This window comes from Pyrus communis, chromosome 12 (assembly GCF_041283825.1).
Source record: "Pyrus communis isolate YQ-2024b chromosome 12, ASM4128382v1, whole genome shotgun sequence".
Classification (NCBI taxonomy): domain Eukaryota; kingdom Viridiplantae; phylum Streptophyta; class Magnoliopsida; order Rosales; family Rosaceae; genus Pyrus; species Pyrus communis.
In genome coordinates this window covers 3,906,167-3,929,612 of record NC_142576.1, presented here as the reverse complement: position 1 = coordinate 3,929,612, position 23,446 = coordinate 3,906,167, and the positions used below count along the sequence as shown (strand labels likewise).

The following is a 23,446-nucleotide window of genomic DNA, read 5'->3' as shown; positions in this document are numbered from 1 at the left end:
AAGTGATTTCACAATTTCTTTTTCTCTTTCAGTACATTTTTACTTATTTATGTCTCTTGATTCTTCTTTTATTTATTCAGTTATGTATAAAAAGAAATTAGTGTGTAAAAATTAATTTGATGTCATACATTTTCATAAACTTGTCTTTGTTGCGGTTCCAAATGTATGGGTGTGCAAGACTAATTTCAGGTAAGTAGGCTTTATATAGGAAGATTCAAACAATGCACCGACACCTTTGCTCTCTGGCCTACATAAATATAATACTCATTGTTCAAACTCCCTCTCCTAAACAAAATTGTAATTTTTCACCATGAAAAAAACAACGCAGAAAAAAATGTGCTTATTTGAGGCTGTACATAAAAGATTTGGTGCTAGCCATATGTTGAAATTGTCGAATTTAATTTTTCTAGTCTTAGTATTTATAAGTTTATAAAACATCAGTCGGATCAATCTAATTGACATAGCCAAGCGTAAGGCAAACCACATCAATTCACCAAAGAAGTTTTTTTGGAAACAAAAACTATCGTGATTTATTGATAATTAAGAAGTACGATCTTCAAATAAAACATCACAGATATGATTTGAGATTTCTTCAAACCAAAAGAAAAAAATGCTCGGAGTACAAAACCAACTTGGTTAACCTATGTGCCGACAGTAGCCAAATGAGCTCTTCGAATGCTATATAATTTGTTCCAATCCTTTGTTCATGTTTCCTCGAATGCTATATAATTTGTTCCAATCCTTTGTCCATAGAATTTTTTATAAGTATAATACGATCCAACAAAAAAGATTTTTAGTGAGGAATTATTTTCGAGAGAATAAAGAAAGATGCAAGAATTTGCAATTGGTAAATTGAATAAATACTAAATTACATGAATTTAGACCATTCAAATACTGATTTCTGTGTAATGATCCAGCCTAACAAATTCTTCTGTTTAAATTGATTGTACATTGAGATTGCCGAATATTAAATGAGATTCAATGTTGAAGGTCAATGGCAACACCAAAAAAATCATACATTTTAAACAAAATAAAAGAAAATTTTCCAAAGTGAAAAGGAATACCTTCTTTTCAGGTGTAAAGATTCCATGGTTTGCAGCTGCATTTCTCTCTGGGATTTGTTGATGGAAAGCTAGGTTAAAAGCTGTAGGAGGAGGACGACCAAAAGCACCCTCCCCAATAACTCCTTTATCTTTCCTTTGGTTAATTCTTCCACTCTCTAGCAAAGATTGAGAGTCATCGTCTTCCTTTATTCCGTCTTTCATTTCTTCATATAACTATTATTCAACCGTGTTCGGTCTCAAACGAGTCACTGACTCACACACATAGAATCCATTTCAAATCTAAGACGCTAAAACAACACAATGTTATATAAAGACGTCCGCAATTTAAGCATGGCGTACGAGATTTCATGCGGATTACGGTCAACGTTCATTTGGTAACATGTTGTTTGCGGTCGTTGATCCCTTTGTGTTTAAGGTCATGCTTATCTTATGGCCTATTTGAGTTTTGTGGCCTACTTATATTTGAGCCCAACATATGTGTTATGAGGCCGAGGTCCAAATTTGGATGACGGTCCGACGGAACCATATAACGTTATTCACACTACAATTTATAGGTGTTTTCTTTTTATTTTTAAGTGGGAGATTTTATGTTTGATTTACGTGAATGATAAGTTCGATACTTAATTATGACTAGTTTATCATGGAACTTGGTCTAATCCTCACCTCCAACATCAGGCATGACCCTAATGGTTATGTACTTCTTTGTAACGAGTTACTAAGCGATCTTAAGTTTGAATCTCCACCGCCATTTAGTATATCTTATACAGTTTAATGAATTCTTCTTCATTTGTAAATAAAAAGTTTTAGGCGTTCTACTCTTGTGGATAAGAGTTTGATACGTACCAAATAAACATGACTAACTCATTGTGTGAGTTAGTTCAAATCCATTCTCTCTTAGTGTAAATGTGTCATGTACTAATTCAAACAAAACACTACTAAAAACAGTGTCCATTCAAACGTTATGTAGGTTGATGCTCTTCTTGTTGGTGAATCTCCGTCCAAACAGTGTCCATTAAAATGTTGGAGATTGATGTTAAATTGACAAGGACTCTTATATAATGAGTGATAAGGCCCTATGCATTGTAGGAAAGTAATGTGCTATTTGCAGTTATAGCAAACACATGTTCAAGTTTGGTAGATACGTGTATTAATACCGGTTATGCCTTTTGAAGTAAAGTTAATACATGCATTCTTTGTGGTTGATGTCAGAATGTGAATGTGATCTTCGTGGTTGGTGACAGAGGTACTAAACCGCAAGCATTGGCTAGATGGCCGAATAAGAAGATACTTCGTAGTTCTTCGATATTTATAAATTACCTAACATTTTAATACATATACATCCGACACGGGAGGAGAGAACTGAATACAAGAACTAGAGCAAATGCGTTAATGAAATTGTTGAGAATCAATCTTACATCGGATAAATGAGTAATTATGCATGTGCTTATAAGCAGTTGGATAATCTCCATAATGTCAGTTGGTTTTACGGTAGATCCTCAACTTTCTTCATGGAATCATAATTAAGTTTTCCCATTTGTGAAGCCCAACAGCCACATGTGATCCACGTCACCCGATTTGTGTTGTCCATATACTAGACTTGAAAATTCTCCACACATGAAGATGTGTGTTGAGAATATCAATCCCACGTCAAAGAAAAAAGAAAATTTCATTAAGTGTTTGCAGGAGAACAACTTCTTTCATCAGAAATCGCGACATTGGAAAGTTACAACAGGTACTTTCACATAACATTTGAACAAATTCAGCAGTATTGGAAAGAGGAAAACTGATATAGGAATTCGAATGGCAAGGCTAAGGAAATCGTGACATAGGAACTTCCAATGGGTACTTTGAAATCGCTACGCCTATACCAACCTCAATTTTGGTGACGTTTACCGAATAATTGCTCAAAAGACAAAACTGAAAGCGTCTTTATGTGGTAGTGGCAGTCGCATTTAGATATGTAGCCATGCACAAGGCCAAGTGTTACAAGAAATCAATCTTTAACGGTTTCTTTCTCTTATTTCCACGCAAAACTCTCTTCTACTTTCTGTTTAGCTTCTTTAACCTAACTCTATATATTGCCCTCCACATTTCTCATTCTCCGCGCTCTCTCATTACGCTCTTCAATACTTTGGCCTCCCTCTCTCTCTCTCTCTCTCTCTCTCTCTCTCTCTCTCTCTTATTTTCTTCGGAAAACCCTCGACGGTACGAGGGAAAGTTCTCTCTCTCCCTCTCTCGGTTTCTCCTTCTCTCTGTAGTACAAGTTACAAAGTAGCTAGGGTTCTGCAGAAATGGCTGGCTATAGCGAATACATGCCATTCATGGCCATGGTTTTGGTCCAAGCGAGCTATGCAGGAATGAACATTATTTCAAAACTTGCTATTGAATCTGACATGGACCCTCTTGTTCTTGTTGCTTATCGTCAAGTTTTCGCCACCGCTGTCATTGCTCCCTTTGCTTATTTGATGGAATGGTAAAGTGCTCATCTGTTAGTCTTGTTGCATGTCACTAAATTCTCTTAGGGTTTGAGTCTGATTTCATGCACCAATTTCAAAAAAAAAAATTTCTCTCTGTTTTTTGTGGTCGAATGTTTTCATTCCGTTGAACGCAAGTTTTAATCGAATTTTTGTCTCCCTGCATGTAAAGTTACTTAGTTTAATTTGAGTCAAATGGTCTCAATTTTTCAGTATATATAATAAGTCTTGGCCTGGATTTTAAACATCATAAATTATATATATAAAGACTGCATGTTTGTTTTGTTCTTCATTTCAATCAGATTTTTATCTTCTTTTACTTTTTGCCATTAACAAATAGAAATTTAGTTTTTTGAATGATCATAGAGAATTTGTTTTTTCCGTTCCAGTAGTGATTTTTGCACTCATTGTTTAATTGTCATTTGTACTTTAAACTAAAATATTTTGATAATTATTTAAGGATTTTAGCTTAATTAGGCTAAAAAAAAAATGTTAAAAGTGACTAAGAGCATCTATACCGATGCTTCAAATTGGCAAGTGGAAATGTAACGGTAAAAAATAGCATCTCATTTCATCCCAACCAATCAACCAAAAGCTGATGTGGATTGAAGGCTTGGTGGTTGACGTAAAAAATGCCGCCTCAAAATTCATATTCCAAATAACTATTTCAGTTTTTTTTTTTTTTTTTTTTTTGTCCACTTTTGGACTGGCCTTGCATTAAATTTGGTATTTTTTTTCCCACTTTTGGATGGCCTTGCATTAAATTTGATATAAGTGAAGCTTTGTCGTCTATAAATTTAGTCTCCCTAATAGTACACTACAAAATAATATATTAGATACATCAGTTGAAGATGTAATTTTAACATAATGTCAAATTGCCATGTGAATCATCAAATCATAATTTGGTGTTCAATATTTGACGTCGAGATGCTTTAACTCTCGCTTTGATTTCTTTAGTTGAAGCACTTAACTTTTTAATTAAAAATGGTTCTTGGAAAATCCGAAAATTGAAAAACTCTGGTGAACGAATTCAATTAGCTAGATCTGGTATTGGAGTTGATCTAGGCACGCAATAAACACAAAAAGCCAGCCAAAGCCATGCATGGAAAGTGTGTCAACTTTATTTTCCAGTCTGTCTCTTTTGGCCCTTTGGGGGCTTAATTTAACGTGCCACTCGTAACTGGCTCAAGGTGGCAGCACCCTTGCATGCATGGTCGCCATGTCATGCTTAACCATTTGTCCTTTCCTTCTTCTCTGCTTAGCTCAAGGCCATTGCTACGTATTAGCTTGGTCCCGACCTCTCATGGCTGCATGCAATTTTATTAATAATCTTATTTCATATATACAGCTGGTAAATCAGTAGGATTAAGGCTTAATTAAGCATCCACCTATGGGATGCATTAATGCAACACATATCCACCAATAGAGCTTAATGTATTTTTACTATGCAAATTTTATTATTTTATAATGAGACTCGTTTATGTTCTTAATCATCATTTAAGTTCATCTTTACATCATAAAAAATATATCAAATAAGTGAATGTTACTTGATACCAACAATGTTTATTTGCTCTGCATATAAATCATTAAATAATTTTCAATTTGATTGGTACTTTATATATATATAGAGAATCTATAGATTAATATTGAAAAAATAAATGATCCCGATTATGAAATTTTAACTGGTAAATACGTTGGTCGCAAAAGAGTGAACAAGGTGGCGTGCAAGTATTTTCCTAACAATAATATAAAAAGAGAAAAAGAAGGATATGATGATTATTAATCAATACCAGTTTCTTTAATTTTCGCATTACAATTTAGAGAAAGTTCCTTTACACGTCATGTTTTTTTTTATGTTCGTTCTCTCTTTCTAATAGGAAAACAAGACCGAAGATCACGTTGCCTATTCTCTTCCAGACGTTTCTGTGCTCATTAACTGGGTAAGTGTGTTAATTTGTTCTTAATTTAATATCAAATTTATCATGTGCATCATTGGAAATCAATTAATTCACTTAATTAATTATAATAACGTGAATTTAAAATGCAGGGCCACTGCAAATCAGGTTTTTTATTTTCTCGGTTTAAAGACTTCGACCGCAACGATTGCATGCGCATTGCAAAACACACTTCCGGCCATGACATTTATCCTTGCAGTCATTTTCAGGTACTATATATCGTATTACATCGTACTAATTAATATGTTATTTTTGCACTAATTAGTTAATTATATGTTTAACACTAATGGAATGTTTAATTTAATTTTGCAGACAAGAATCTGCAAAGCTCAAGAGCAAAGCAGGGCTATCTAAGGCGATGGGAACAATTGTGTGTGTATCTGGAGCTATGTTACTTTCATTTTACCATGGACACATCATTGGTCTAGGTGACTCCAAAATTCACTGGACTTATGCTCAGAGAATGGGAGAAGCAAGTTCCAGCACCAAATCAAGCTCCTTTATTGGCCCCCTTTTTGTCATCTTAAGCACCTTAGGTTGGGCATTCTGGTTCATAATCCAAGTAAGTAACCGATCATCATCACCCTTTCATTTTTCGTGTTTTTATTAGGTTCAGCGTGTACGGAAATAGAATTGATATGTATTCGTCTGATGACAATCAATGCTGTGATAAGCATCGCCGCCATTACGGATGACGAGCAAAAATGAACTCTAAAATTAGTGCTACAGTTTTTCATTGGCTAAATTAGAGCTACAGACGCTAATATCTATTGGGAGTTGTTTTATCGTTGTTGAACTCGAATAATAGTTGCTCCCGTCCTCCGATATAATTTCAGGCTAGAGTAGGGGAAAGCTTTCCAGCTCCTTACACAAGCACCACACTGATGTGTTTGATGGCCAGCTTTGAGTGTGGGATCATTGCTGTAATTGCTGATCACAAAGCGGCTTCATGGTCTCTAAAAGATCCCATTAGGCTTGTTGCATCCCTCTTTGCTGTATGCACTAGCTCTCACTCTTGCTTAAACTTATTCTTCAATTATTAATCATTAGATTTGCTAATTTATACTAACTCATGAGCATAATAACTAATTACAGGGAATTATGGGTTCTGCACTAGCATTCTTCCTCTCTTCATGGAGTATTCAGCTAAAAGGCCCTCTTTACGTGTCCGTGTTTAGTCCCTTGCTCCTCATCATTGTTGCCATTGCAAGCTGGGCTTTGCTCGATGAGAAATTATACGTTGGAACGTACGTATACATACAGTTTCGGTTTCATTTTTTCGCAATGACCTAAACCAAAATTCCTATCAATTAATTCACTTGGATAATCTCATATGAAAATTATATACTAATTAGCTTGGTACATATTGTACTTCATTCAGTGCTGTAGGGTCAGTTTTGATTGTTGCCGGGCTCTATCTTGTTCTTTGGGGGAAGAATAAGGAGACGAAGGATGAGAAGCCAACAAAAGCAACAGGCATGACAAAGACGACAGATGAGGCCAAGGCGTATGAGAAAAGCGACTTGGAGCTGCAGCAAGTGCATCCGAAAAGCATCCGTGACGTTATGGGATAGAGAGGAGATCGATCGATCAAGACAAACAGATCACAACAGCAGATCCCAAAGTTCACAATCTGTTACATTGAATATCTATGCTACCATTTCATTTCCATCTAGAAGTCCGTCCATGATGAGTCCTCTCAGCATAATATATATAAAACGTTGATCATCAATCCATGCATGCATTTGGAAGTTTCTGTAATCAACATTAATAAACCCTAATTTCATGTCATGTCAATCATAATTTATGTTTTGATTGAACTATATATTAAGCAGTAGTTCTATATTTCTAATATAAACCAGCCATGGCCATGTTCTTCAATTTCACCAATATTAGGAGAGTAAAATATCTTGGACTTTTCAAAACAAATTTGTTGCAGTTACGTCAGCTCAAAAAGAATAAGTTGCGTTGGAATTGAGAAAGTTCCGTAGAGTTCATAATTGTATAAAAGGAGTTTATCATTCGAAAGGAAGTAGACTACTCAAGAATTTCACGTTTTATTTATTTTACATCAAAATTGAATAAAGAATTCAAAAAATCTAATAAAACGAAAGCCCAGATTCCAAATGAATGAAAACGTATGGGGACACTACTGCCTTAACTCTCTCTACAGCCTAATTATTAATGCATGGAATATCAGAATACGAGAAACAAATATCACAATTATATTGAGATTTAAAAAGAAAAAAAATCATCGTTCTTAGAGTCGGTGTTCTTGAAGATAGTCCGCTTGAAAAGGATGGTGCCGTTGTTGTTGTGCATGGAAATCGAAAGGTGGCACATTATACATGCACACACACATCAACAAGTTTCATTTTTCATACGTCTGACTTTCGAGAATAGTTGCTGGCTCTGCTACTAATTACAAATAACACGAAAGAAGTACAATTCTTAACTCTCTTGGTTAGCTAATTAATGAGAAACAATATCGTTTTGTGCTCCCTTTTTTCCGTACAAATCTTGTGAAACTTATTTTGAGAAGTAAGGTCTGAAAGTATTTATTTTCTTATTGGCGAAGAATTGACGAAGGTAAAAATAAATGTCATAAAAAAAAACAAGGGAACTACTTTCATCATTCCAAAAATCTCATTTTACACTCCTCACAAATGTATTTATCTTTCTAATTATAGAAAATTTTGATTGCCAAATGAGATTTTTAGTGTAGTAATAACAATCCTAAAAATAATTAGGAAATTGACTGTTTTGGATGAACTTATAATATATGCTCAGTTAAAAATATAAGAATGGGCTTCTGATTACGGGCCCAGTTGTAGTCAACAGCCCAAATCAAATTTGTAATTCAACCAATCTCTAGGGTCACAATCGGAAATTAGAAAAACCATGACTTTCTTCTTCTATATAAAGGCTGAAACCCTACTCTCTTCTTTCCAGTTCGTCGCCGTCGCATTACTCTCCTTCTCCTCTTCCATGAAAACGCACCGCGTTTTTCTTTCAACCATTTCTTCACCGATTTCCATTTGTTTTCTGGTATGGGTTTTTCTTTGTTTCTATTTATTTATTTATTTATTATTTTCATTATATTTCTGCGTCGATGATGTATGATAATCCCGGCCTTATGATAATCTGGAACTGGTTTTGATTTGGATATGCGTCTGATTTTGTTTCGATTTTAAATTTTAGGTCAGGATGATTTTTAATGTTAATTTGATTAGTAGCTTTCAGATTTATTATTGCTGTGCTTGTTTGGATTTTGATGAAATTTCAGATTTTTAGGAGAGTTTAGGTCAGGCAAAGGATTTGTGTTTGTTTTTTGGTACATTTGGATTTTGATGAAGCTTCAGATCTTTAGGAAAAATCTTGTAATTCGATTTCAAATCCAAGTTCAAAGTTTGTGGCTTAATGTTAGATGATCTGATATCATGATCTAAAATCTTAGACGCATTTGGTGTGTTGTGGTATTGAAATCCAATCGTATGTCAAACATGTCTCTAGGTGATCTTTTTGTCAATGGATTTTAATACGAATGCAATATGTATTTGCTAACTGGTAATTATCGCAGATACACTTATTGTTTCCTTAATTTTATTTTAGTTTTTAAAGTGCTTATGGACGGTCTTGTGCTGATTAGATTTTCCTCCGTTAGCACACAACAAATTCATAAGCTACAGTTATTGTTGCCACCTTTTGTCTTTCAAGTTTTTTCCTTATTACTTCAAGGAAAAGCTATGCGCTCGGTGGCAAACATTTCACATTACTCAAGTACTGTCTTTTGATGATTAACTGTTTCATTACTAGGTTGGTAGTTTGAGCTACTTATACTGGCATTATCCACGGGTTCCCCTTTGACTATACATGAGAATATCCATGCTGCGGTGAACATACTTTTTTATTTTAGATTTGTGTGCTTATTGACGGTCTTGTGCTGATTATTTCTCCATCTGCACTTCATATAATCATAAGCTGCATTTGCCTGCGCCAACTTGTCCTTTTGGTTTTTCATAATAATATATAGAGAAGCTCTAACTTTCCTGTGGCGGACATCTACTATATACTTAAATCATGTGTTTTATTGATTCAATACATTAAGGATATATCAGATCTTCTTGCATGTGCTTATTGTCGGTCTTGTGCTGATTAGCTGTTTCCCATCAGCACATAATGTTATCATAAGCTACATTCACTTGTGTCAACTGTTTTAGTTTTTTCCTTATGGTATATGCCAACTGCTTTCCTTGCTTTGTCAGACGTTTTCATAACTTTAAACACATGTTATGGCCTCTCACATGTGCATTATGTTTTTATTGGGACAGATTCGACCTTTATGGAGACGCTGTTTCCAAAATACCCTAGGGTTAATTGTCGTGGTTGACAGCAATGATTGGGACCGTGTTGTTGAGGCGGGGAATGAGATGCACAGGATGTTGATGGAGACCCATGTATTGCTAATTATTGGTAGATTAAAAAATCAATCAAGGAAAAAAAAACCACAACACTTTCCAAAGACCGGACCAGTTCGGATCGACCGAACTGGGTGAAAGAGGCCAAATTGGGTCGGACAGGAATGTGCATTTCAAAAGTACACATATATTAAAACTTAACACAAAATCACTGTTCATTAACAGTGAACGGACTAAAGTGCCTTCTAATTCTTTTGTTATTGGCAATTTTTTCCAATCACACAGCAAAAAGATTGTTTTGACCTTGTAGCCTACGAGTCATCATCGCTTCACCTTCTCTTTCCACAAAACACTCTTTATATGTATTTTGGATCTGTATTAAGACCTGGTTTGGTACTGAGGTGATTCTGAAAAAAGCTGGTATCAAAAAAAACTGGAAGCTGTTTTTGTGTTTGGTAAACATTCAGCTTCAACTTTTTTTCACAGTTTTGGGTGAAAAAAAGTCAAAAACAAGAAGCTGCAAAATCCAGCTTTGAAAAATCAGCTTTTTTTCACATATGTTTTACATAAAAGTTTACCAAACACTATACTACTGTTTTTTTTTTTCAAAAGCACTTTTACAAAAAAGTTTATCAAACACTCTGCTGCTTTATTTCACAACCGCTTATTCTCACAGCACAGCAGAATCAGTTTTTTTTCAAAGCACAGCAATACCAAACCAGCCCTAACATGTATGTTTTTATGAGGGAATATTATTTTTCTTGATGAAGAGTATGATAGAATGCCATTGATTCGTAACATGACTTTTCAAGATGCGGATCATTCATACAAGGAATGTCGAAATGGTTTAAAAGCGAAGTATTATTGTAGTTTAATTTATATTATAATATTTATGAAGCGATGATGACTCGTAGGCTAGGAGGTCAAAACGGTCTTTTTGTTGTGTGAATGGAAAAAATAGTCGATAACAAAAGAATTAGAGGGCATTTCATTTCGTTAACTGTTAATGAATAGTGACTTGTGTTAAGTTTTAGTATATGTATACTTTTGGAATGCACATTCCTGTCTGACCCAGTTCGGTTGATCTGACCTGGTTCGGTCTCACCCAGTTTGGCCTGTCTGGTTCGACTTGCTTTGTTCGGTCTAACCTACTTTGTGCGGCCTGACCCGGTTTGGTTTGCTTTGTCTCGATTTGATTGGTTTGGCCAGCTTGACCCTATTGGGTTCGAGACTCGATCCAGTTCATTCGTCTAATTAGATTTGGTTAGGCCCGACCTAATTTAACTGTTGATCTGGATCGGCCCGACCCGTTCCAAGAGTCCAACCAATTCTGGCCAGACCCAACTTGGTTTAGGTGGCCTACCATTCTTGTCCGACCTGACCTGATCCAGTTATGGTCTGACTTGACCCGATCCAGTTATTGTCCAACCCGACCCAATCCAGTTGGCCTACCAGTTCCGGTCTGATCTGACCCGTTTCAGTTGGCTTACTAGTTTTGGTTCCAGTTGGCTTACCAGGTTTGGTCTAGTTTAACCCGATCCGGTTGGCTAATTAGTCCTGGTCCAATCCAGATCCCCTTCCTGTTCGACCTGACCCTGTCTCTTTAGTTGGGTTCGATCGGTTCGGTCTTTTTAGTTGAATAGCATGGAGCTAACTAACTTATCAACTTCATGAAATTGGGTTGAAAAGTTTGACCGCCCGATTAGATTTCATTTTGTAACCTCTCTCGTACATATTTCATATTGTTTGTGGTGTCAACCAAAATGACTGAACCATTAACCTTGTACTTATAGATGGATCAAATTCGTACAATACTTTTCACTGCATGGATGGATAGAGAAATAATGAATAGCTATTTAATGTTGTGGTCGATTCACATGAATTAACCAAAAATACAGATAACGTTCAGATATCTTATGGTAAAATAATGAATCAAATTCATACGGTACATTTCATTGCATGGATGCATAGAGGAATACAAAGAATAACATTGTAAATAAGAAATTGAAAGATTTCGTTGTAATTGTTTGTTTTGAAATTTCTCAGCAAGGTTGTTCTCTCCATTGGAAAAGTAGGGCCATTGTACTCATTAAGATATTGAATCGACCATCAACCTTTGATCTCTGTATGCTTACTGTAATAATATATATCCAAAACTGAAGATGTTGTCCAACTTTTATGTCTATCTTTTTGTGACTGTCTAGGGCTTCAAACAAATAATGAAACAAAAAGGGAGATCATTTTCAAGCACCGTTGATTCTCTTTGTTTCACTTAACTCAATTGCCATAAATAATTAGGGGCGTGTTAGAGAAAAAGGACAAGGATCTGCCTTTCCACTTCCGGTGCCCTCCTGTTTTGTGTGGTCATGGTTAAGCCACATCAACATTTTATATTGATTTTTTATAAAGATAATAAGACAAACAATATATCTAATTCAATGATATTTTACAAGGAGTTGTTGGGCATTCGCATCAGTGGCAACCGTAGAAGGGCTTAACAAACTCAAAACTAGAAACTTAATTTCACTATCAGAACAAGAGCTAGTTGATTGTGACAAGAGTAGTTATGATCACGATTGCAATGGCGGTAATTCAGATGTTGCGCGCACTACTACAAAAGAGGCTATCACTGGCGAAGCAAAAACCGACAAGAACTCCAATTTATGTCGAAAATTTGGTAAAAATCCGACATAAAACCATGTAATGTCGGATTGGAATAGCGACACCATTGCTAGCATCACGAAAGGGCTTCGATGTCGGTTTGTCCGCTTAATCCACCATGAAGTAGCGTCTGTTAAAAGTGAAACTGAACTTTACGTCGGTTAAAAACGATGTGCTTTTCTGACATGATGGCGGTCATAGCCGACATCAAGTAGCAATTAAACTATAAAATATCCAACCCACTGTTGGTTTTAACGGACATTAACTAACAATTAAATAAATAAAATATGCAAACTTCTTTGCTTTCGTTTTTAATTAATAAATATATAAAAAGATCTGTCATTGCTTTCGTTTTCAATTAATAGTAATTAAAAAAATTATATAAAAATAATAATAAATTTCATGTATAGACCAAAACAATTCTTGCCTCTTCCGTTTTCAATGAACCATACTAACGGTCTTAACATGGTTCTTCCGTTTTATTTACATGTCAACGAAAAAACAAACAATTTTAAGCAAACTTCATATTAAAAATAAAATTTCCAAGAACTATATATTAAATTCAAAATTAATAACATTTCTTAAAAATGTACAACCCATACAAATTCTTGCCCAGTCTATTCCAGTATGCCACCAACTCAACCCACTGTGCAACATTCACATCAGGAGGAGGGTCGCTACGCAGCTCGGCTGATCTCTTAGTATAATAAGTTTTTTAAACTTATTTCTGTACTCTTTGTGCGCATGCTCCGCAACCTGAAGCATCATGTGGCGAATCATAGGCATTTTTGCTATATCTTCATCTTCAAAAAAAAAATATTTCCCTACATCCATAAAAAAAAATCAAGCTAATTAATTATTATTATAATCATTGACTTATTCTTCTATTTTCAAGTGTGTGTGTGTGTGTGTATATATATATATATATGTATATGTATATATATATATGTATATATATATCTATATCTATATCTATATCTATATCTATACCTTTATTCTATTCCTGAAAACTTCCTTATATTCTTCCTTAATCTTACGCCAATCACTCGTCAATGGAAGATTTCTACAATCTCCAACCTCCTACTACATATTTTGAAAAAGCACTAGAATTATCACTAATGCATTTTCCAGACAAATCAAACGAACAAAGCTGTTTTATCCATTTGGGAATTGAGGGTCCGCGCCTATGTTGAGATGTCCCTTATTAATACAAAAAAAAAAAAAAAACAATTAAAAACCAAGAAACAAAATTAAATTTTTAGTTTAAGCATAATACTAGTTTAAACACAAAACAAAAACTAAAATTAATAATAATTCAAAAATGAACTAGCTTCAAACTCTTCCTCTTCAAAATGGAGTTCCTCAAAACGTTGATCTTCACTTTGTTGATCCATAGCAAAAGTTAGTGGAAGAAGGAGTAAGGCCGAAATGGGGAAAGGAGAGGGAGTAAGGGCGCAGGGGCAAAACCGAAGAAGTAAACGAGAGAGAGGGAAATGAAAGCACGAAAGTAATGGGGGAAGAAAGGGATTTAAATATGGATAATAAGTTGGCGTCGGTTAAGACCGATAACGGTTGTAAGTGGCGTCGAAATATGTACACTTTGCGTCGGTAAAAACCGACACCTGCTCTGACACACTGACTTAAACGTACGTGGTGTCGAAATATTTGGACTTCGCGTCGGTTAAAACTGACACTAAGTCTAACACGACTTAAATGCACGTAGTCTAACACACTTGATTGAAAGGCAAGTGGTGTCGAAATAGGAAAAAATTGCGTCGGTTAAAACCGATGTGAGCCTGACAGACTTGACAGTGATTGGAAGTGGCGTCAAAATAAGAAAATTTTGCGTCAGTTCAAATTGACGTGAGCCTAATAGACAAGACAGTGATTGCAAGTTGTGTGGAAATAAGAAAAAGTTGCGTCGGTTAAAACCAACATGAGCTTGACAAACTTGACTGTGGGCGTTGAAACAAGCGGGAAAATTCCCGCCCAAAATATTTCAATTTAACACGGGGGAGAGGACATAAAGGCCATCAATCTGTTGCTTACAATCGACACCGGGTTTCTGTCGATCAAAACCGACGTAGGCTTTAAAATATTTAAAAACAATCACTAGTATCGGCTAGAAGCGACACCTATTCCGACACCAACTTTATGTCGCTTAAAAGCGACACGATTTTTTTTAATGCGACACTAGTATTTAAAAATTATTAAAATCTATATCGGTTATAAGCAACATTAATTGTTTACGTCAGTTAAAAGCGACATAGACTGTTTATGACGCTTACAACCGACAGTAAATCCGACTTCAAGTTTAGTAGGTGTCGCAAATGTCTTATCTACCACTATATTATATTAAATCGACATCACCCACTGACACAATAAAGCCCTTTTGTAGTATATTATTTTTAGGCAATTTGCCAAAAGAGTGATTCAACCTCCGAAATTCTTACCATCCAAGGTATTCTAACCTCAGCATTTTATTAATTAAAAAAAAATTAGAGATCATACTCTAGTTAAATTCAAGCAATTAAAGATTTTTAACACAACTGTAGAGCACTAGCAGCATATATATTAGAAACGGAATGAGAAATGCTAAATTATTTTTTGATGACTAAAATAAATTACAAAATAGATCCCTTTTGTAATTTTACGAGCTAATTTTATTCACTATTGTGTGAAAAAAAAAAAAAAAAAAAAAAAAAAGCCTATTGCCCTTTGGAAGTAAACTGTAAACCCGACATGTCAAACGCTAACAGTTACATGCACTTCACATCACTCAACAACAGACCTTGCGATGTTGTCCACGTAATGATGTGTGTTGAAAATAAATCTCATATCGAAAATTAGGAGGCCTTGCGATAAACTTATAATTAAAGAGTTGAAAGTACTCTCCGCCATGCTTTTATTATTCTCATCCTCCTCGATGTGAGAATCTTAGAGCCACCACAATTTATGCCCTTGGTTTGTGATGAGCAGAGCTATGATGGTAAATAGTACATACGATGGAATTTACTTTTTTTTTTTTTTTTTTTTTTTAACAAACGATATGATCTACACTAAATAGGAGGGGGATGAGAACCTCACAATGGGCTAGCAATAATGTAGTTTAAATTCTCCTTTGGCAAAAATCGAACCTAAGACCTCTTCACTTACAAACGAAGAGGAATACTACTAAACCGTAGTACTAAGTGGCACAACACATTTGTTATAGAATATGAAAATCCAATCATGACCCTTTATTTCCTCTTACGGCTAGGATTGTGTTTAAAAGAAGATCAATATTCTGGTCTTTGTTTTCTTGTATGTTGAGTAATCCTACTTGTACAAGTATTAATGCAATTACCAAATGGAGTAGGATTCTTTCCTCTTCAAATTCACTTGGTTCATCGAGATCTAATTCCCTACCTCAATTGGAATTTCCGTCACTCTTTTGGATTATGAATTCCAAATAAGAAAGGGAATTGTACAAGTAATTTGTGTATATTTATCACATAACGTCCTAAATTAATTTTATAGGACAATTTCTTCCTGAGAAGATGGCTGTGTTCGTAACAATGTCAAACCACCGCCGGTCGATCTGCTTGGCCTTATTGCTTGTGCTAATTTTGGCCTTCCGGTCCGCCCAAGCATCCACCAGTAGTGTGGCTTCCGTCGAGGGTGAGAATAGCAAAAGCATGTCGGAGAGGTTCGAAGGGTGGATGGCGGAATATGGACGAGTTTATAAGGATGAACAAGAGAAGGAGATGCGCTTCAAGATATTCAAGTCCACTGTGGAGAATGCAGAAGCTTCAAACAAAATCGAAGGCCATACATTCACAGCCGGCCTCAATGACTTTTCGGATTTAACACATGAGGAATTTATGTCGAGAACTTGTGGCCGGTGCCCAACCATGTGACTCCATAAACAACAGAAGCACTCTGATGATCTGATGATCTACGAATACCATTTTCTGGCTGATTAGCTTGACTACTTGTAATAAGACTGTTTTGATTTGATTCGGCCGTGTACTTGGCTACAATTTGATTATTTTTTGTTAAAGCTAAAATTTTATTTACTAATGGTTGTGACTAGTTTTTCATATTACTCTTGTCCGTATATTTATTTATTATTAACGGAAAGAGAAGTTTTGAACATGAGATGCATGAATAAAAATTTGACATCTTATTCACTAAGACATGTTACACAATAATACTCGGCCGAATATATGATTATATGTAAAATTTTTCTATTTAAACACCACCTTTCATCTAAGTCGCACCAATTCCTATCCACACACCATTAAGAATTCTATATAAACTCGGCCAAATGTATGTTTTGTTTCCTTCTAGTTCATCAATTGAAATCATAAATTTTTCCAGCCAAATATATAATTTGTTTCTTTTTATATATTCAATCCCAAAGATAATGCATGGAGCCGCACATAACTAAATATTAATCAAAACACGCTTTGTATAAAGCTAAATGGGTGATGCCAGAGAGACCACATTTTATAAATCAAACCAAACAAGTCGGTCTCACGGCTATGAGAGAGATGATTCATATGTGGTTTGCAAAATGTGATATTCCTAGCAAAAATACGTGAAAAAAAAATGCTTAAAAAGGTGTTTGCAGTTCATGTCTCATTACAATACAGCTCATATACCCACTGGTTTCCCCATTAATACAAGGAAAACGAGTGAGTTTAAGACAATCCGCATCAGCACTAATTCACCACTTAATTATTTTTTACAGTTCTACTTACCAATCAATACCATATAGAGCAATCTTTACCCATCATGATAAATCAAAACCTACCGCTTTGACCCTCAGCTAATGCCCTTCCCAATCCATCATCATCATCATTAAAAATGTTAATTAAGTCATCATTAGAGAAGAAAAAAGAAGCATGAAAAAATTGGTGTTGAAAACTTTCTTCAAAAGTGTCTTATATTTTACTACCTACTGCCTAGTCCAAAGACAATTACTTAGATTAATAATCTTGTCTTTACCCCATTCTAATATTATAGCAAGGTCCTATAAAGCTAGCTTTACAAACTTGGTAATTAGATCTCCTCTACTAGTATAAAATCTAAAAATTAAAAAATACAATCCAATCTGACAATTGAGATGATAATTGTATTAAATACATGCACATATTCTGGCCAAATTTTTTAGTTTGAGCAATTTTTTGGTATAATAGGTAAGTCCAAATGACACGAAAAAGGATAATCTTGTGACGAACAAGTTTTTATTTTTATTTTTTAAAGTAAACCCATTTTACGTGCTAAAATAAAAGTTTAGTTGGGTATATAAAAGTCTTGGTCATTTTCTTTTGCATGTAAAATTTTGTGTATAAACCCACGCCATGCTGAATGTGTTGTGTACCAAGATTTAACTTATCTAAACTCCAAGTAAGTGCTTACCAATACCATGGCTCTACTCATCACAAACCAAGGCCAATCCCTCGCCTTTTTTCTGGTTCTCGTTTTGGCCATCTGCTCCCCTCAAGCTTTTTGTAGTCGCCAACTTTCTGGGGACGACAAAATCATGTTGGAGAGGCACGAGGGGTGGATGGCTCGACATGGACGTGTTTACAAGGATTCACAAGAGAAGGAGAGGCGTTACAACACATTCAAGTCTAATGTGGAGTTTATAAAAGGTTTTAACAAGAAGGGCGAAAACCAGTACACACTCGGCATCAATAAATTTGCAGACCTAACTAATGAGGAGTATCAGGCGATGCGTAAAGGCTACAAGAGGAGACACCTCCCGGAGATCATGTCCAACTCTGTGAAAGCAGCTCCAAATAACAATTTTCGATATGAAAATGTCACCGATGTGCCAAAATCTAAGGATTATTTTTCACTTGGCGCTGTGACCACTGTCAAAGACCAAAGACAATGTGGTAAGCATGCAAGATTAATCTATCTCTATGAGGTTTTACTTTCATATATCACGTAACATGTTTTCTTGTTTGATTGTCCGAAAACATACGATGCTTATATTCCCAAAATCTGAATCTGGATAGCGAATTCAACCAATAATCAATCTAAGTTCAAAGTCCGATAATGTAAAGAATTTTCGTTACTAGACTATCATCTACATTTTTGTTTACATGTTCATCAGTTCTTTCTCTGATTCAATGATGTTACTTGTAGGGTGTGGCTGGGCATTCTCAGCGGTGGCAGCCGTAGAAGGGCTTAACTTTCTCAAAACAGGAAACATAGTTTCGCTATCAGAGCAAGAGCTTGTTGACTGCGATGTTGGTCTTGTGAACGATGGTTGCCATTATGGCGAAGTGGGTTATGCCTTCGAATACATGATTGAGCGAAACAGGAGCCTGGCAACATATGCTGATTACGGTTACAAGGGTACAGATGGAGGAAGTTGCAAGGCTGATGATTATAACAACAATGATGCTGCCATAACTGTAAAAGGATTCGAGCTTGTGCCTGAAAACAATGAGACGGCTCTGCTACAGGCTGTTGCAAACCAGCCAGTTTCTGTTGCCATTGATGATAATGGAGAATTTTTCCAGAATTATGCGGATGGTGTGTTCAGTGGGCCATGCGGCACAAACTTAACCCATGCTGTGATTGTCATTGGATATGGCGAAGAAGATGGGAAAAAGTATTGGCTGATCAAGAATTCTTGGGGAGAAGATTGGGGGCATAACGGGTACATGAAGTTGCAGAGAGACGTGCCTGCCAAGGAAGGACTCTGTGGCATAGCTGTGGCAGCTTGTTATCCAACATCAGAATAAAGAAGCACCTGCATTATATTCTATATGTTTTGTGTTACTTACTAGTAAAATGCTATCGCTTTATCAATGCAGAACTATTGTTCGATTCCATGTCGATAATACTACTGGTAGCTTTGCTTTCCACTTTCCAGGGCTCATGCTCTTTGTCATAAACCTCCAAACAACAGATCTAAAACCAAAATTGTCGAAACCCCAAAACCAAATGCCAATTTGCGAAATGTCCAAACACCAAACGTCGAATTTGAAGGGGTTTAGGGTAATTGGATCCTAAATTGTTAATGCATCTCTAATATACAGAAAAAATAAGCAGTTAGTGAGGAGGGTAAAGTGATAAATTTTATTAATTTTTCTTTCAGATATATGATTGTATACATATGCTAGAATTGAATACAAACTACAAACAAATTGAAAGATGGAGGATTCAAGTCCCAGAGCTCTGTAAAGTGATCTCCATTGCAAGCAAATAATCCAATTATATATATATATATATATATATGGAGGAGAAGCCAAACTCATGGCATTTCCTCACGATCTAATGGATGCATCTTCTAATTCTGTTGTCATCCGTGCCCAGAAGAACGAAGAACACCGAGACTCAGAGTGAGAATACCATCACTATGGTTTTGAGTCACAAAGTATCTATTATTGCCTGAGAACTCTGTTTGAGCTGAAGACAAAGTTCTCTTCTCCGGCAATGGTGGAATTCAGGCGTCCAGCTGCCCAACCATTGTTCACTGAACGAACATCACCGCTTCCCTCATTTGGTTGCTCAAACTCCGGAAGACCCTTCGCCTTTCTCTCCTTCCTTCTCTTCCTCTCCTCCTCGCGCTCCTTCCTCAGCCAACTCTCGACTGTCCTCTGCAAACCAAACCAAATCCAATCTCAGTATATCGAATCATACAATTACAAATAAAATTTAAACCTTTGACTCACCATTAGTGACAACTTGGAGATCTCCCTAACTTTCTCCATTGGCATTGCTAGCTGCAACTTCCCATTCGCAACATAAGCGATATGCGAAGGCCAATTTTCCAACCCGTCAAATATATGCGTAGCATAAATGATCGTGGCGCCTCTCTCTTCGCATTCCTTCCTCAAGAACTTGAGAAGGTCAGCTCTTGCTAGCACATCGAGGTCCACCGTTATCTCGTCTAGCAGAAGAACCTATTTGGATTCAGAAACAAATCATCAAACACTTGGCGTGCATAAAAAATAATACATCATCAAAACTGTGAAACACGGAGATTGAGTACCTTGTATGGCTTAAGCAGACCCATACAGATTTGCACTCGTCTTCGCTGACCATCGGACACCTTGTGCAACCGCCATGAAAGATCAATATCCAAAACCTTTATCAGCTCTGCTCTCCTTTGTGGGTCGATCCCCGCAACCCCAGTAATCAACTTATCGGCCGAAACGTCCATTTGAATCGGGACATCAAACCCGGCGAATGCGACATCTCGCCGCCACTCTCCGCCGAGATACGAAAGGTCGCCGGAGCCGGTCAAGGCGGTGTCGTGAAACGCCGACCTTCCGAGCACGCGAACCATGTGGGGCTCGACCATGTGCTTGCCGCCCAGGATCTTCAAGATCGTGGTTTTCCCCGCGCCGTTGGATCCGACGAGGAGGCATCGGTCGCCGGCGTTGAGGGTGAGATTGAAGTCCTCGATCAGCGGCTTGGAGCCCGGCGGCGGGTGGCCGTTGATTCCTGGGTAGGTGAATTTTAGGCCGTTGATCTCGATCGACGGCTCGGAGTTTGGATTCACACCCATTGTCGATGATTTTTAGAGAGAGAGAGATGAGATTAAGAGAGAGAGAGAGAGAGAGAGAGAGAGAGTGTGTGGTGACATGAACGTGACGGAGTCTTTAAAGCTTTCGGCGATGGACGAGTTTGGAAGTCGACTCAGTGGAGGAGGCGTGGACAGTTCCCAGTCACAAACTCGGAACTTGGTAGTTGGTAGTTTGCCATGTCCTCCAACGAAAAGTAGACACGTTGCGGCTACTCACACAACCAAATAAAGGTTGAATAAATTTAGCTATAGCCCCTTAACTTTAACTTAATTGAAGCAATTGTCCCTCAACTGAAAATTCATTACCATTGGTCCCTCAACTCATCAAAACGTGTAGCTATGGTCTCTCAATTAAAAATCCATTACCATTGGTCCCTCAACTTTAATTCAACTAGAGAAATTGTCCCTTAACTTTAACCCAATTGTAGCAATGGTCCTTCCAACATAACTCGTTTTGACAAATTTTTTGGCGTAGTTGACAAAAAAGACCATAATTACAAGCTTTGATGAGTTGAGGGACCTTAATTATATAAATGGTTATTCCAACATAACTTATTTTGACAAAATTTTGACGAAATTGATGAAAATGATTATAGCTACACATTTTGATCAGTTGATGGACCAATGGTAATGAATTTTTAGTTGAGGGACCATTGCTCCAATTTGATTAAAGTTGAGGGACCATTACTACAATTTACTCATAAAAGTTCGGCATCAACTAACTTGGAGGCTCCGAATCCAGACATTGATTCGGGTTGGACCCATTTTTTGGGTTGTGTAACTGGATCACAATAATTGTGGCATTAGTGTCACATCCCGGTCCGAGGCGGATCACTTCCCGGCCCCGCTCCACTACCATAGCACGATATTATCTTCTTTGGGCTTACCATTCCTTCACGGTTTTGTTTTTTTGGAACTCACAAGTAACTTCCCAGTGGGTCATCCATCTTGGGAATGCTCTCCTGTGCTACTCGCTTAACTTCAGAGTTCCCAAGGAACCCGAAACCAGTAAGCTCCCAAAAAGCCTCGTGCTAGGTAGGGATGAGAATATACATATAAGGATCACTCCCCTGGACGACGTGGGATCTTATAATCCACCCCCTTAGGGGTCTGACGTCCAAATCCTTCCAACGGACCACCCCAAGCTTCCTAAGGACCTTACTAAGCTTCCTACAAGCTTCAAATTCCCTGAAAAACAACATTTCACGTGTGCATAAACAGTGACCAAAATCGAGGTTCCATGGTTCTCGCCCGCTCCACTACCATAGCATGATATTGTCCGCTTTGGGCTTACCATTCCCTCACGGTTTTGTTTTTAGGAATTCACGAGTAACTTCCCAGTGGGTCACCCATCCTGGGAGTGCTCTCGCGCGCTACTCGTTTAACTTCGGAGTTCCCATGGAACCCGAAGTCAGTGAGCTCTCAAAAGGTCTCGTGCTAGGTAGCGATGGAAATATACATATAAGAATCACTCCCCTGGGCGATGTGGAATCTTACAATCATAAAAAAAAATTGTCACATCCCTGCCTGGGCGGGACCACTAACCGGGCCCGACTCCACCGTAGCACGATATTGTCCGCTTTGGGCCCTAAGCACACCCTCACAGTTTTGTTTCTGGGAACTCACACGAGAACTTCCCAGTGGGTCACCCATCATGAGAGTGCTCTCGCGCACTACTCGCTTAACTTCGGAATTCCAACGGAACCCGAAGCCAGTGAGTTCCCAAAAGGCCTCGTGCTAGGTAGAGATGAGAATATGCATATAAGGATCACACCCATGGGTGATGTGGGATGTCACAATCCACCCTCCTTAGGTGCTCGACGTCATTGTCGGCACATCACGCCCAGGGTTAGACTCTGATACCAAATTGTCACATCCCGGCCCAAGCGGAACCATTTCCCAGGCCCAACTCCATCATAGCACGATATTATCCGTTTTGGGCCCCCAACACACCAATTGTCACATCTCGGCCCGGGACCGACTCCACCATAGCACGACATTGTCCGTTTTGGGCCCCCAAGCACACCCTCACGGTTTTGTTTTTGGGAACTCACACGAGAACTTCCCAGTGGGTTACCCATCCTGGGAGTACTCTCGAACGCTACTTGCTTAACTTTGGAGTTCCCATGGAACCCGAAGCCAGTGAGCTCCCAAAAGGCCTCGTGCTAGGTAGGGATGAGAATATACATATGAGGATCACTCCCCTAGACGATGTGGGATCTTACAATCCACTCCTCTTAGGGGTCCGACGTCCTTATCGGCACACCACGACCAGGGTTAGGCTCTGATACCAATTTGTCACATCCTCGCCCGGGCGGGACCACTTCCCGGGCCCGAC

At 37.4% G+C, this 23,446-nt stretch overlaps 3 protein-coding genes and 1 long non-coding RNA gene across 4 annotated transcripts; 3 read left to right on the top strand and 1 right to left on the bottom strand.

Annotated features, from left to right (window-relative positions):
- The first annotated feature begins 3,167 nt into the window (after positions 1 to 3,167).
- Positions 3,168 to 7,293, top strand: LOC137744680 (WAT1-related protein At1g09380-like). Its single transcript, XM_068484450.2, has 7 exons — positions 3,168 to 3,537; positions 5,416 to 5,478; positions 5,586 to 5,702; positions 5,806 to 6,055; positions 6,330 to 6,488; positions 6,589 to 6,740; positions 6,875 to 7,293. The coding sequence occupies exons 1-7, from the start codon at positions 3,356 to 3,358 to the stop codon at positions 7,065 to 7,067; spliced, it is 1,116 nt and encodes a 371-aa protein (XP_068340551.1). The 5' UTR covers positions 3,168 to 3,355; the 3' UTR covers positions 7,068 to 7,293.
- A 1,155-nt stretch (positions 7,294 to 8,448) lies between these two features.
- Positions 8,449 to 10,160, top strand: LOC137744732 (uncharacterized). Its single transcript, XR_015953895.1, has 2 exons — positions 8,449 to 8,541; positions 9,825 to 10,160. It is a non-coding gene; the product is annotated as an uncharacterized LOC137744732 (long non-coding RNA).
- A 7,746-nt stretch (positions 10,161 to 17,906) lies between these two features.
- Positions 17,907 to 19,444, top strand: LOC137745515 (senescence-specific cysteine protease SAG39-like). The gene is made up of 2 exons (XM_068485478.2): positions 17,907 to 18,460; positions 18,714 to 19,444. The coding sequence occupies exons 1-2, from the start codon at positions 17,986 to 17,988 to the stop codon at positions 19,316 to 19,318; spliced, it is 1,080 nt and encodes a 359-aa protein (XP_068341579.2). The 5' UTR covers positions 17,907 to 17,985; the 3' UTR covers positions 19,319 to 19,444.
- Positions 19,445 to 19,632: 188 nt separating this feature from the next.
- On the bottom strand, positions 19,633 to 21,218 carry ABCI20 (non-intrinsic ABC protein 9). Its single transcript, XM_068485022.2, has 3 exons — positions 20,572 to 21,218; positions 20,252 to 20,482; positions 19,633 to 20,176 (listed from the first exon to the last, which is right to left on the bottom strand). The coding sequence occupies exons 1-3, from the start codon at positions 21,088 to 21,090 to the stop codon at positions 19,961 to 19,963; spliced, it is 966 nt and encodes a 321-aa protein (XP_068341123.2). The 5' UTR covers positions 21,091 to 21,218; the 3' UTR covers positions 19,633 to 19,960.
- Between the last annotated feature and the right edge of the window lie 2,228 nt (positions 21,219 to 23,446).